The sequence below is a fragment of the Oryctolagus cuniculus genome, chromosome 7 (genome assembly GCF_964237555.1).
Source record: "Oryctolagus cuniculus chromosome 7, mOryCun1.1, whole genome shotgun sequence".
NCBI lineage: Eukaryota > Metazoa > Chordata > Mammalia > Lagomorpha > Leporidae > Oryctolagus > Oryctolagus cuniculus.
The window spans coordinates 130,432,238-130,444,816 of NC_091438.1; the positions used below are offsets into that span (position 1 = coordinate 130,432,238).

The 12,579-nt window shown below is 45.8% G+C and overlaps 1 protein-coding gene across 16 annotated transcripts in view; it reads right to left on the reverse strand.

Moving 5' to 3' along the window:
- The window catches only part of LOC100355211 (coiled-coil domain-containing protein 30), a 92,590-nt gene that overhangs the window by 4,053 nt on the left and 75,958 nt on the right, over positions 1 to 12,579 (reverse strand). For 14 of the 16 annotated variants that reach the window (XM_070078636.1, XM_070078632.1, XM_070078634.1 and 11 more), the window contains 3 exons: positions 6,480 to 6,621; positions 4,670 to 4,806; positions 2,209 to 2,323 (listed from right to left, as the gene is read on the reverse strand). In XM_070078636.1, the coding sequence (XP_069934737.1) occupies positions 2,209 to 2,323; positions 4,670 to 4,806; positions 6,480 to 6,621 (394 nt within the window). The remainder of the gene's footprint in view (positions 1 to 2,208; positions 2,324 to 4,669; positions 4,807 to 6,479; positions 6,622 to 12,579) is intronic. The other 2 variants (XM_070078637.1, XM_070078638.1) reach the window with 1 other exon arrangement.

Here is a 12,579-nt window from a genome sequence, read left to right on the forward strand (position 1 = left end):
AAGGTATTTGGTGCAGCAGTTAAGATGCTGCTTGGGCCACCCACAATCCACATTAAAATGCCTCAGAGGTTCAGGTCCCTGCTTGGCTCCTTTTTCCAGCTTCCTGCTAATGAGCACAGTAGGGAAGAAGCAGGGTGGCTCCAGCAGCTGGGCCCCTGCCACCCACATGGGAGACCTGCATGGAGTTCCCAGCTCCCAGCTTCAGCCTGGCCCAGACTTGGTTGTTGCAGGCATTTGCGGACTGAATTAGCAGATGGAAGATCTCTCTCTCTCTCTCTCTCTCTCTGGCTTTCAAAAAAATATATGAATTTTTAAAGACATTGTTTTGTGGATTTAATAAACACATTTTTAAATAAATAAATGAGGCCGGCGCCGCGGCTCACTAGGCTAATCCTCCGCCTTGAGGCGCCGGCACACCGGGTTCTAGTCCCGGTCGGGGTGCCGGATTCTGTCCCGGTTGCCCCTCTTCCAGGCCAGCTCTCTGCTGTGGCCAGGGAGTGCAGTGGAGGATGGCCCAAGTCCTTGAGCCCTGCACCCCATGGGAGACCAGGATAAGTACCTGGCTCCTGGCTTCGGATCAGCACGGTGCGCCGGCTGCAGCGGCCATTGGAGGGTGAACCAATGGCAAAAGGAAGACCTTTGTCTCTCTCTCTCTCACTGTCCACTCTGCCTGTCAAAAAATAAAAAAATAAATAAAAATAAATAAATGAGACAAAAATTACTGGAAACCAGGCCACATAATCTGGCAATTCTACTTTTGACAAAATCTGCAAAACAGAGGTTGGAAATAATCGCTTAAAAAAAGTGTTTATTTGAAAGGCAGAAAGAGAGAAAAAGATATTCCACCTGCTGGTTCACGCTCAAAATGACTGCAGGAGCCTGGAACTCCATCTGGGTCTCCCACATAGATGGTAGGGGCCCAAGTACTTGGGCCATCTTCTGCTGCTTTCCCAGGTGCATTAGCAGGGAGCTGGATGGGAAGGGGAGCAGCTGGGACTCAAAGTAGTGCTCATATAGGATGCCAGAGTCACAGGTGGGTACTTAAGCCACTGTACCACAACACTGGCCCCTAATCACCTTTCTGACAGCACAAGATGCAGGTCTTGTAGTCATAGGAACAGAGCCCAACATGCAGGAAGCACTGTGCAGTAGCTCGGGAAGAGTCTTGCAGCTGATGTCTCAGGGAACAAAGTCAGCAGCTTCAGCCCTGGACTCAGAACGCAGTTCTGACCACTGAAGTTACTCTGTACCTTGTATGGAGTTACCTATTTTATCTATATATTCTGTCTGGACTTAGCTACTTGTCTGTTTGGAGTTTTAGAGCTTAAACACTTTTCTCTGCCTCAGATAGTCTCCTTAAGACAAACTCTTTCCCAGATCAGCCCGGCCTTGCTTCCTGTCTCTGAGCAGATTTGCTCATCTTTCCTTTCAAATGGGGCTGCAATTAGCAAACAGGAGTGTTGGGAATGAGTCATATATGAGAAAACATCCAACATTCATTCATTCTTACATACGGATGGGGCACCTATTGAGGCTCTAACATGTGGGATACAGTTCTCGTCCCAGGGTCTCCTTGTGGAGGTGATGGACAGACACAGGCAGTGACAGGATGACGTTACGGAAGACGCTTGGGCACACAGAGGAAGGTGTTTAGTAAGAGCTGACCTCGTTAGAGCAAAGCATCTGGTCAAGAGCAGTGTCGGTTCTGCCCTTCATGCAGCCCAGGGAGCCTGTTTGCCGCACCCCATCACAACGCTGAAAGGAGGCAACTGCTACCCAAGGATGAAGGGAGAAAAGGGCACGGCAACCTTAGCAATACATGCTTCAGATTAAGGACCCAAAAGCAGGGGGCAGCGTTGTGGCAGAACTGGTTAAGTTGCCGCTTGCAACGCTGGCATCCCATATGGGCACTGGTTTGAGTCCCAGCTGCTCCACTTCTGATCCAACTTCCTCCTAATGCACCTGGTAAAGCAGCTGAAGATGGCCCAAGTGCTTGGGTCCCTGCCCTCATGCGGGAGATCTGGATGAAGCTCCTGGCTCCTGGCTTTGGCTTGGCCCAGTCCTGGCTATTGTGGCCATTTTGGGGAGTGAACTGGCAGATGGAAGATCTCTCTCCCTGGCCCTCCACCCCCTAACTCTGCCTTTCATATAAATAAGTCTTAAAAAAAAAAAAAAAAAAAAAGACCCAACAGGAAGCTCACATCTTACCTGTCCTCCACGAATCTTGATGCTTCGTATAATGCGCTCTAAGAAGCTAATCTGCTGGGTGAGCCGAAGACTATTTTCCTGTAATTGCTTATTTTCTTTGTCCAGGAAAAGTGCTCTAAGAATGGCACAAAGCAGAGTTGTAACTAGAAATTCCTGTATCATTCCTAAGTACTAAAATTTACGTTCCATGTTCCACTAGCTCTAGGTCTTAGACCACTGTCCGGATTTTAGAAGCAAAATTTGACAGAATAATTCCAACCACATTTCATGATCAAGTAAAAATTATTAAGCTTCTGACCCCTATGTGGTTATTAAGAACAGGTGCAATATGTGAAAGGCACAATTCCAGCCCCTGAGAAATTTAAGGAAGAATATGAGCCCATTTATGGGTGGGATTGAGACAGGAGACTGACTGAATGCCTTCAAACATTGTAGCTCTACAGCTAGTATCTGTTGTGATCTTGTACTCACCTAGATCTGACTTCTCCGCAGATGCAGACATAGCAGCAGTAGCAACCATTTACCAACTACTGCCTGTGTGCTCAGGCACCATCACCTAGGCAGGTGACGCACACAGAGCTGGAATTCACAGAGCTGGGATGCCAATTCAGATCTTTTAGATTTCCATGGCTGAGCTCTGAACCTCTTTCTCAGGCTCACTCTCTAGGGCCACAGTTTGTTTGGGAGACTTGACAGTGTAATTGTTTTGATCAGAGACTTGTGTTTGAATTCTGATTCGCCCACTTACTTGCTATATAACCCCTGACAAATTACAAATCCGAGCCTCAGATTCCTCATCTGTAAAAGGAAGGAATGTCCTGGAGAAGGTGCATATTCTAAAACATCCAAGACCACTCCAAATGATCAGATTGTGTCCCCGGAGGGCAAATAGGAACATCATTAATGTGAAGGTAAAAGCAACACAAGTCAGTTGTGCTGGGTCCTGACTGTCAGAAGCTATGACTGTTTGAGAGGAGTGATGATTTGTATAGGATAAATCAAATGGGAGACACAGACAATAAAAGATAATCAAAGACTCTCCAGTCCTTCCCAGGGCAGAAAACCCAATGCAGTGGACAGGAGAGCTGCAGTGGGTTCAACCAATCTCTCCCCAGACTTCAGAACTGCAGGCTGCTCAGCCACTGACTAACCTCTTTGCACCTTGGCACCTTTTTTCTTCATCCAGGAAATAAGGCTAAATAATAGTGCCGACCTCTTGAGATTGGTGTTAGGATTAAATGAAGAGAGAGAGAGAGTGAGAGAGAGAAACTTACTAGCATATAGTAAATGCTCATATAAATGATAACCTCTGAAGTTACTATTGGTGACTTTATTTGTTAAGATCAACCCACTGTTTGCCTTGATCTTTGCTCGAATAACTTTGACTTTCAAATAAATAAATAAGTCAAATTTATTTTCATTTTATTCAAAAGGCAGAGAGACAGACACAGGGAGAATGAGACAGAGATCTTCCAGCCACTGTTCACTCCCCAAATGTCCTCAACAGCCGGGGCTGGGTCAGGCCCACGCCAAGAGCCTGGATGCAATGTGGGTCTCCCAAGTCGGGAGAGGTAATCAAGTACCTGAGCCATGATCTGCTGCCCCCCAGAGAATGCATCAGCAGGAAGCTGGACCGGAGTAGAGGAGCCAGGACTTGAACCAGGCACGCTGATATGGGATATGAGTGTCCCAACTGGTGTCTTAACCACTGTGCCAAATGCCTACTGCTAGGAAAAACTTTTCATTGTAATTAAAGCTGTTGGCTAGCAACTGAACAGTCTACTTAGAGTATTTTCATTAAAAGTTAATACACCAAGGGTGGGCATTTAGGCTAGAGGTTAAAATGCCAATTAAGATGCTTGTGTCCCACAACAGAGTGACTGGGTTCAATCCCCAGCTCTGGCTCCTGACTCCAGCCTCCTACTAATGCAGACCCTGGGAATTAGCAGTAATGGTTCAATTGACTCCTGCCACACATCCGAGAGATCCAGATTGAGTTCTCAGCTCCAGGCTTTGTCCCCAGCCCAACTTGAGTTGTTGTGGCTTTGGGGGAGTGAACTAGCCGATGTGAGCTCTCTGTCTCTGTGTGTCAAAGAAATATAATTTTTTTTACATTAACACATTGGTATCCTGTGGGTTTCATGAATTTAAGTCACTCTTGTGAGCTTGATTCTCACCTTAATTCCATAGATATCAAATGAAAAAAGGGAATGTCAACAGATCAGTATGAGACCAGAATCCACACAGCCAGGCCCTCTTCAAGATCCTCCTGAATAGCTGGCTTGCTCACTCGGGACCTCCTTCTCTTTCATTGTACAGTCTGCTGGAAACAGCAGACAGCAGAGCAGAAGTCACAGGACAGGCCACAAAGTCAAAGGTCAGTCTCTGGAACCACCTCTCTGTTGAGGGAGAAACACTCTTTCGGTGGCCTTGGTTGGCTCTCAGGCAGGACTGCACCTACCTGCTCTGGATGGAAGTTATTATCCATTTGTTGCTGTGGATCACTTCTTCTTGTTCTGTCACCTGCTCCAGAAGTTTCCTTTTCTCCAGGAGCAGGACATCATTCTGGGCAGTGATCTGGTCCTGCAGTGCCCTCTCCTAGGGATGAGAAAGTCCTCTAACTGCCACAGCAGGAGAATGAACTGGACAGTTAAGAGCATCACTCTGTTTTTAAGCCCTCACTGCACATCCCCCTTGGCTTTTTCTCTCTTGTTCTCCAGTCCCTTTTGCCTGTTGGCTGACCTTGCCATTCATCCCAGCTCAATAGTTCAATGTTGGTTGTTTCATGTCATGTATTTTGTTTGGACATTTAATCATTCTTTTGTGGAAACATTAAAAAAAAAAAAAAAAAAACCTGAGCACTCAGCTTCCACTACGGTCCCAAAACTCTTCTCTGTATTCTCAGTCCGTAGGGTTCCACTCTAAAAGGGGAAATCTGGCCACTTCACTTGGCATGTAGTGTCAGGCTGTCAGTCAGCACAGCAAGTCAAGCATGGAAGCCAGGAGCGGAGTCTCTTCTCAGTGATGCTGAGATTTCTAGTCTGATACCACATTTCATTTTCTAACACTGATTTCTACCAAAGCAATAACTGTGAAGTTATAGTTAAAACGATCAAGGAGTGTATTTTGTGGGAAAATAAAACCCACCAAACTAACATCCTTGTATTGAAAGAATCAGTAGATGTTATAAATCTCACTCTTGGTGAGGGTTTAGAGCTCAGATGTGTAGAACTGCCAGTCTTCCCTCACTAATGACTTGTCAATGGTAACAGGGAAGTGACCTCACCTTTTTGTGTTTGTTTCTCACCTGCAGGAGGTGGCAGGAGAATGACAATCTCTGACAAAGAGGGAGTTACAAGGTCAAGAGGGGCAATTCTATAGGTTTCTTTTACATACAAGGCTAATATTGCTTCTCAGCCTTTTGGCTAAGATCTAGTGTAATAGGACACTTAATGCAGTCGATGATCTGAAACAAACCGTTCCAGACTTTAAAGTCCTTCCCCGGGACCCTTCAATGTTGGATAACAGTCTTGCCTGCTGTTATTGAAGGACTTTTAATTAATAACGGATTGGTAAGAATTGATATGAGAAGCAGCCCCCACCCCCAATAATGCCCTTTGCAGTTATAACTGGATTAGAAAGGATATTGGGAGGCTGACATTGTGGCATGGCAGGTAAAGCCATTGCCTGCAATGTCAACATCCCATATGGGTGCAGGTTTGAGTCCTGGCTGCTCCACTTCTGATCCAGCTCCTTGCTAATGGCCTGGGAAAGCAGCAGATCATGGCCCAAGTACTTGGGGTCTTGCCTCCCACATGGGAGACCTGGGTCCTGGCTTCAGTCTGGGCCAATCTGGCATTTGCAACCATTTGAGTAGTGAAACAGTGGACGGCTTCTGATGCAGCATCCTGCTAATGTGCTTGGGAAGGCAACAGATGACGGCCCAAATACCTGGGCCCCTGCCACCCATGTGGGAGCCTCGGATGAAGTTCCTGGCTCCTGGCTTCAGTCTGGCCCAGCCCTAGCTATTGAGGTCATTTTGGGATGTAAACGAGTGAGGAATGGAAGATCTGTGTGCGTGTGGGCCTCTCTGTTACTTTGCCTTTCAAATAAATAAATACATCTTAAAAAAAAAAAAAAGATGGTACAAAGCAAATAAATTTAAATAAAGGCTATGAAGAGGCCACAAGTAATTTTTAAAAAAGTGGTCTTTCTCCGAATGGTCAGTCACCAGCAACATCATGGAGCTGTTTCACCTTTCATTTTCTCACCTTTTCCATTTGTTGTTGCAGTGTTCCAATTTCATGTTCAAGTTGTTTGATTCTCTCCGCTTGTAGTTCTACTTTCTGAACAAAATCCTCCTTGACTTTCTGAAGCTTGACTTTGTTGTGGTGATGCTTCCTGTTATAGTTCCTGTAAAAGTGAACTTGAGTACAGGCACACCTGAACACAGTTAAAGTTTCTTTTGCCTCCTCAAGCGACACCTTCCCTGAGTTTCCTCTTCTTGCTAATCTAAGGAACCTGGCACCAGAAAGGGATGCATATCCAGCCTTGCATCGTCTCTCCATCGTCTCATTCCCCTGCCCATATTGGGGAATGAACCAAGGATAAACCCCCTACCTAACACCGAATCCCTGAGGTCTTAAGCCTCTAGCTTACCTTGGTCAGAACCAATGGTTGTGATATGACTTTAGTTCCTGTGTTTAATTTAAGAAACTCCTTGGCTTCTGATCCCTGACACCTAAATTCTGAATCCTACTCAACCTATTCAGTCATTAATGTACAACTTCCTCGTACTTGGCTACACCCTTGGGCAGTGATACACCCAGTTCAATCTTATCTAATTTCCATGGAGCTGGATCTGTTTTCTATCATTGCGTTGAGTCTGTACATCTAAATGTCAATTCTATCAGGTCCCTGCTAAAGATTCTTACTCTGATCTTAAGTTGCATCAATAAACACGTGAATAGATGCTTAACATCTCTAGTTGTTATGGAAACACAAATCAAGGACACAATGAAGTACTACTCCACAGGGAGGATGGCTAGAACAAAAAGACAGATAATATGTGTTGGTAAGGATGTGGAGAAATTGGAACCCATGTAGCTAGCCTGGTATTTCCTTCAACAAGTTTACCTGGAGTTGCCACATGACCTAGCAATTCCACTCCTAGGTAGATACTCAGGAGAAATGAAAACATGTGTTTACACAAAACCTTATACACAAATGCTCATAGCAGCATTATTTATAATAGCCAAAAGGTGGAGACAACCCAACTTCCATCAGCTGATGAATGGATAAACAATTATGGTATACCCATGAAATGGGTTATCATTCAGCACTAAAAGGAGTAAGGTATTGACACATGCTACAACATGTATGAAACCTTGAAAGCGTGATGCTGAGAGAAGCCAGTCACAAAAGATCACATATTATGATTTCAAGTACGTGAAATGTCCATAATAGACAAACAAAGAAAAAAAGTAGATTAGTGATTGCCCAGGCCTAGTGTTAAGAAGGGAAATCAGGGCCGGGGTACAGGGTTTCTTTTTGAGGTGATAGAATGTTCTAAAGTTGTGATGGATGGACAACTAAAAACCATTGAACTGTATAATTTAAATGGGTGAACTGTATGGGATATAAATTATATTAGTTATATATTATATTAATAACAATAGTATAATATATAATTATATATAATGAATATTTATTTAAAAATCCAACCAAACAAAAATTTGTTACCATTTCAAACTACTAGAACAGCTAATCAGAATAAATAAAACAGATTAAAGAATGCATACTGCCCCTAGACAAATCTCTTTGAGAGTGACTGTGCTTTCCAAGCTAAGATCGTTATTCAGGGGTGGGCATTTGGCCCAGCGGTTAAGGTGCTGGTTATGCCAGCAACCCATATTGGAGTTCCTGAGTTTGATTCCTGACTTAGCTCCTGACTCCAGCTTCCTGGTAATGCAGATCCTAGGAGTTAGGCCTGATGCTTCAAGTTGAGTAGTTGGATCCTATCACCCAAGTAGGAATCCTGGATGGAGTTCCTGGTTCCTGGCTTCAGCCCTGGCAAGCAGTTGTTGAGGGCATTTTGGGGAGGGAACTGTCAGAGTTTGGGCTCTCTTTGTCTTTCAAGTAAGTTAATTTTTAAAAATTAAAAGTTTTGGGGCCGGTACTGTGGTGTAGCAGGTAAAGCTGCTGCCTGCAGTGCTGGCATCCCATATGAGCACTGGTCAAGTCCCAGCTACTCCACTTCCAATCCAGCTCTCTGCTATGGCCTGGGAAAGCAGTAGAAGATGGCCCATGTACCCACATGGGAGACCTGGAAGAAGCTCCAGGTTCTTAGCTTCAGATTGGCATAGCTCCAGCCATTGCAGCCATCTGGGGAGTGGACCAGCAGATGGGAGACCTCTCTTCTTCTGCTTCTGTAACTTCACTTTTCAAATAAATAAATAAATAAATCTTTAAAAAAATTAAGAAATTTTTCTTTGAGAACTCATTTAATAAAAATTACAGGGGCCATTGTTTTGGACTAAGTTCCTGTACTAGATCCCAAAATCCTGAAACTAATTCTACATCACCAAGTTGGAACTAAGCTGTGTATCTGACATTCTGAGAACTATGACTATGAAGCTCACAGTGCAATTTCCCAAACAGGTCAGTTTCAGTTGGCCTAACAGTCCCTGCTGCCTTAATCCTTACACACAATAAAAAGTAACTTGAAGGGCAGGCATCTGGCACAGCAGTTAAGACCCCATCCCTTTTAAGAGTTCTTGGGTTTGAGTTCCAGCTCCATTCTGGATTCCAATCTGCCTCTGATTCTGTCTCTCTGCCTTTGAAATCCATCAGTCAGTACAGCTATGTCCAGAGATTGCCAAATGTTTGCTTGCCCTGGGAGGCTGTGATACTGAGAAACACATAATTGGTACCAGCTTCCTGGCATGAAGCTCCTAAAACCTTTGGAACCTCCTCCAAAGTGAAGGTTGTATCCTTTGTATGCTGATGACTGGGGGCTGGAGGCCCCTAGATAGCTTCAGGTTGGGGGCTGGTCCCCAGGAAGGCCAAAGCATCCACAATGAGGTTCCCATGAAAACCCAAAAGGACCATGTCTGGGGAGCCTCTGCATGGGGTGGCACACCCCAAGAGGTGCCTCTTCCCACAGGCCTTTCCCTGTGCACCTTTTCTATCAAGTTGTCCATCTTACTGTTGGTGCGATGCTGTTTTATCATTGGGCAAGCCTAAGTAAGTGCTGCCCTGAGTTCTGTGAGATGCTCTGGCGAATTCCCTGAATTTCTTGGGAAAGCTGATTGGTCAGTGAGAAGCACTGAAGTGGGGAACAGGCCTGTGGGACTGAGTGTCTGGGATATGACGTTATCTTCAGATAGACAGTGTCAGAATCAAATTCAATTAGATGCCACTCAACTGGTGTCCACTGGGGAAGCGCCCTGCTTGGTGTGTGGGGAGAACTCTGCAACACGGCTGATGTCAGAAGTGTTGTGTTGAGTGACTGTATAAGAGACCAGGGGAGAAGTTATTTTATATTTTTTCCTATAAATCCTTAGAAGCAGACTGTCCTAAGTCAAGGACCGCTGCTGTAGCCAATGTTCCTAAATTAGGTTCAATAGGCTCAATCTATTTGTATTCCGCGTAACTTTTTCTCTTCCTCTTTCAAAGTGGGAAGATTGTTGGCAATGACTCTACTGTGTAGGGCTCTTGGTACCAGCCTAAGCCCTGTAAGTTACGGTGCCTGGAAGAGGGGTCACTGAGGAACCCTGACCCCGCCCCCTTACCTATTCACAACACTGTACACAAAGGTAGTTTCAGTTTTGCTTTGAGCCTGTCCCCTTGAGCACAGCCTCTTTCCTTCCATACTGAGAGTGTTTCCAGTCAAGGTGATAGGTAAAGCAGCCCCGGTGTGGCTCTGTTTTCTACATGATGCAGGCCCACAGTATGGCTCAAATTGCAGTCCAGGGTTCTGACCCACAGTGCAGTATGTATCTACTTCAGGCTACCTGTGTGCAGCCCAGGGCCTCACCTGTGGTCTGAGTGGCAGCTAGGAAGAAGGAATGAGCAGAGGAGTCTCAGGCAGGTCAGGGTATGAGGGCCAGGTTGGGGATCTGTGTGATGGGATGGAGGGGGACTGGTACACCACACTTTCCCTTCCTGACCTTTAGAGCTGGTCTCTGCAGTGATTCACACAGAATTAGGCTGCATTTTTGAATTAGCTGGTAAGTAACTGCTTTCTGAAATTCAGGAGGCATTTAGTGAATTTGAGGAAGATATGAAATCTGAAAGAGACATCCAGGGCTCAAGGGTTTGATAGCTTTATAGGTAGGATCATAATAGCAGTTGAGACTAGGCCTGTGAGGCTAGCTGAAGCCTTTAGAAATCACAGAGGGCCCAGAACAACCCAGTCGAGATTTATGAGAGCAGCCCAGACAGTGCTGGAGGGGCTGCTCTGGAGAGATGCTGCGTCCAAAGGAAAACAAACATGTTATCCTGCTTTGTGGCAAATGCTAGCATGTTTCCCGTGGGTGACTTGGGATGCACACCTTGGAGACTTCCGAAACTGGAGAAAGGGAGCTGCAGGAGCAATGGTGGCTCTTTACCGTGGAGGGACAAGCTGTTGTCAGAGTCACGTTACCCAGTTCCCTTCTCAGCCACACACTTGACAGTGAAAGGAGCCTTTACCTATCATAGCAGACCTGGAATCCAACCTCAATAGGCTCAATAGGCTAATCCTCCGCCTGCGGCGCCGGCACCCCAGGTTCTAGTCCCAGTTGGGGTGCCGGATTCTGTCCCAGTTGCCCCTCTTCCAGTCCAGCTCTCTGCTGTGGCCCGGGAGTGCAGTGGAGGATGGCCCAGATCCTTGGGCCCTGTACCCGCATGGGAGACCAGGAGGAAGCACCTGGCTCCTGGCTTCGGATCAGTGCAGTGCACCAGCTGCAACGTGCCGGCCATAGCAGCTGCTTTGGGGGGTGAACCAACGGAAAAAAAGAAGACCTTTCTCGGTCTCTCTCTCTCTCACTGTCTAACTCTGCCTGTCAAAAAAAAAAAAAAAAAAAAAAAAAAGCTGCAGCTGGGACTTGAACTGGTACCCAGATGAGATGCTGATGCCGCAGGCTGTGGCTTTAACCCACTGCACCTCAGCACCAGCCCACCACAGTACCAGTCCCTTAAATATTTTTAAGACTTATTTTATTTTTTTGAAAGGTAGAATGACAGAGACAGGAAGAGAGAAAAAGATCTTCCATCTACTGGTTCACTCCCCAGAAGGCTGCAATGGTCAGGGCTGGGCCAGGCTGAGGCCAGGCGCTCCATCCAGGTCTCTCACACAGATGGCCTGGACTCAACCACTTGGGCCATCATCTGCTACCTTCCCAGGCACATTATCAGGGAGCTGGACTGGGAGTGGAGCAGCTGGGATTTGAACTGGTTCCTCATTTGGGATGCCCATGTTGCAAGCGGCAGCTTCACCTAACGTCACAACGCTAGGCCACCGTACCCCCTCTGAAGTCACTGCCTTGTAACCATGATGCGATAAGCCTAAGGACAAAAATGCCAATGTGCCACACTTGGTAGAGCAGAATGAAGGAAGGAATCTGGTGCTTCATGATGCCAAATAGTAGAATGAACCTTTAATAACTACCTTCCTGTAGATTTCTTGCTATGAAAGAAAATAATATTTTTTGGTCTAAAGATATTACTTATGTTTTCTGACTAGTACATTTGTGGTTGAATGCATCCTGATAGCCCCCAAACAGAAAAATTAGTCTAATGGTCTCTGTAGCCCCTGACATCCCTGAATGCCTAGAAATGTCAATAATTCCTTTTTAACCAAGACATCAAATGTGTTCAAGGAACAAGGAGGGGCCAGCACTGTGGCGCAATGGGTTAAAGCCCTGGCCTGAAGCGCCAGCATTCCATGTGGGCGCTGGTTCTAGTCCTGGCTGCTCCACTTCCAATCCAGCTCTCTGCTATGGCCCGGGAAAGTAGTAGAAGGTGGCCCAAGTCCTTAGGCCCCTACACCTGTGTTGGATAACCTGGAAGAGGCTCCTGGCTCCTGGCTCCTGACTTTGGATCAGCTCAGCTTTGGCCATTGCAGCCATTTGGGGAGTGAACCATTGGATAGAAGACCTCTTTCTCTCTGTCTCTCTGTAACTCTGTCTTTCAAATAAATTTTTTTTAAAATCTTTTTTTTTTTTTTTTAAAGGAACGAGGAGTAAGACATGCTTCAAAACTCACTTGTTTTGAAGCCATTCTTGTTCAGGATCTCGGATACAAGCTCTCAACCTGCACTCTAATTAATGGAGTTGGCTGCATTCATCATATTGTCTCAGGCCCATTCAGTTCTGCAGCCCTCAAAGC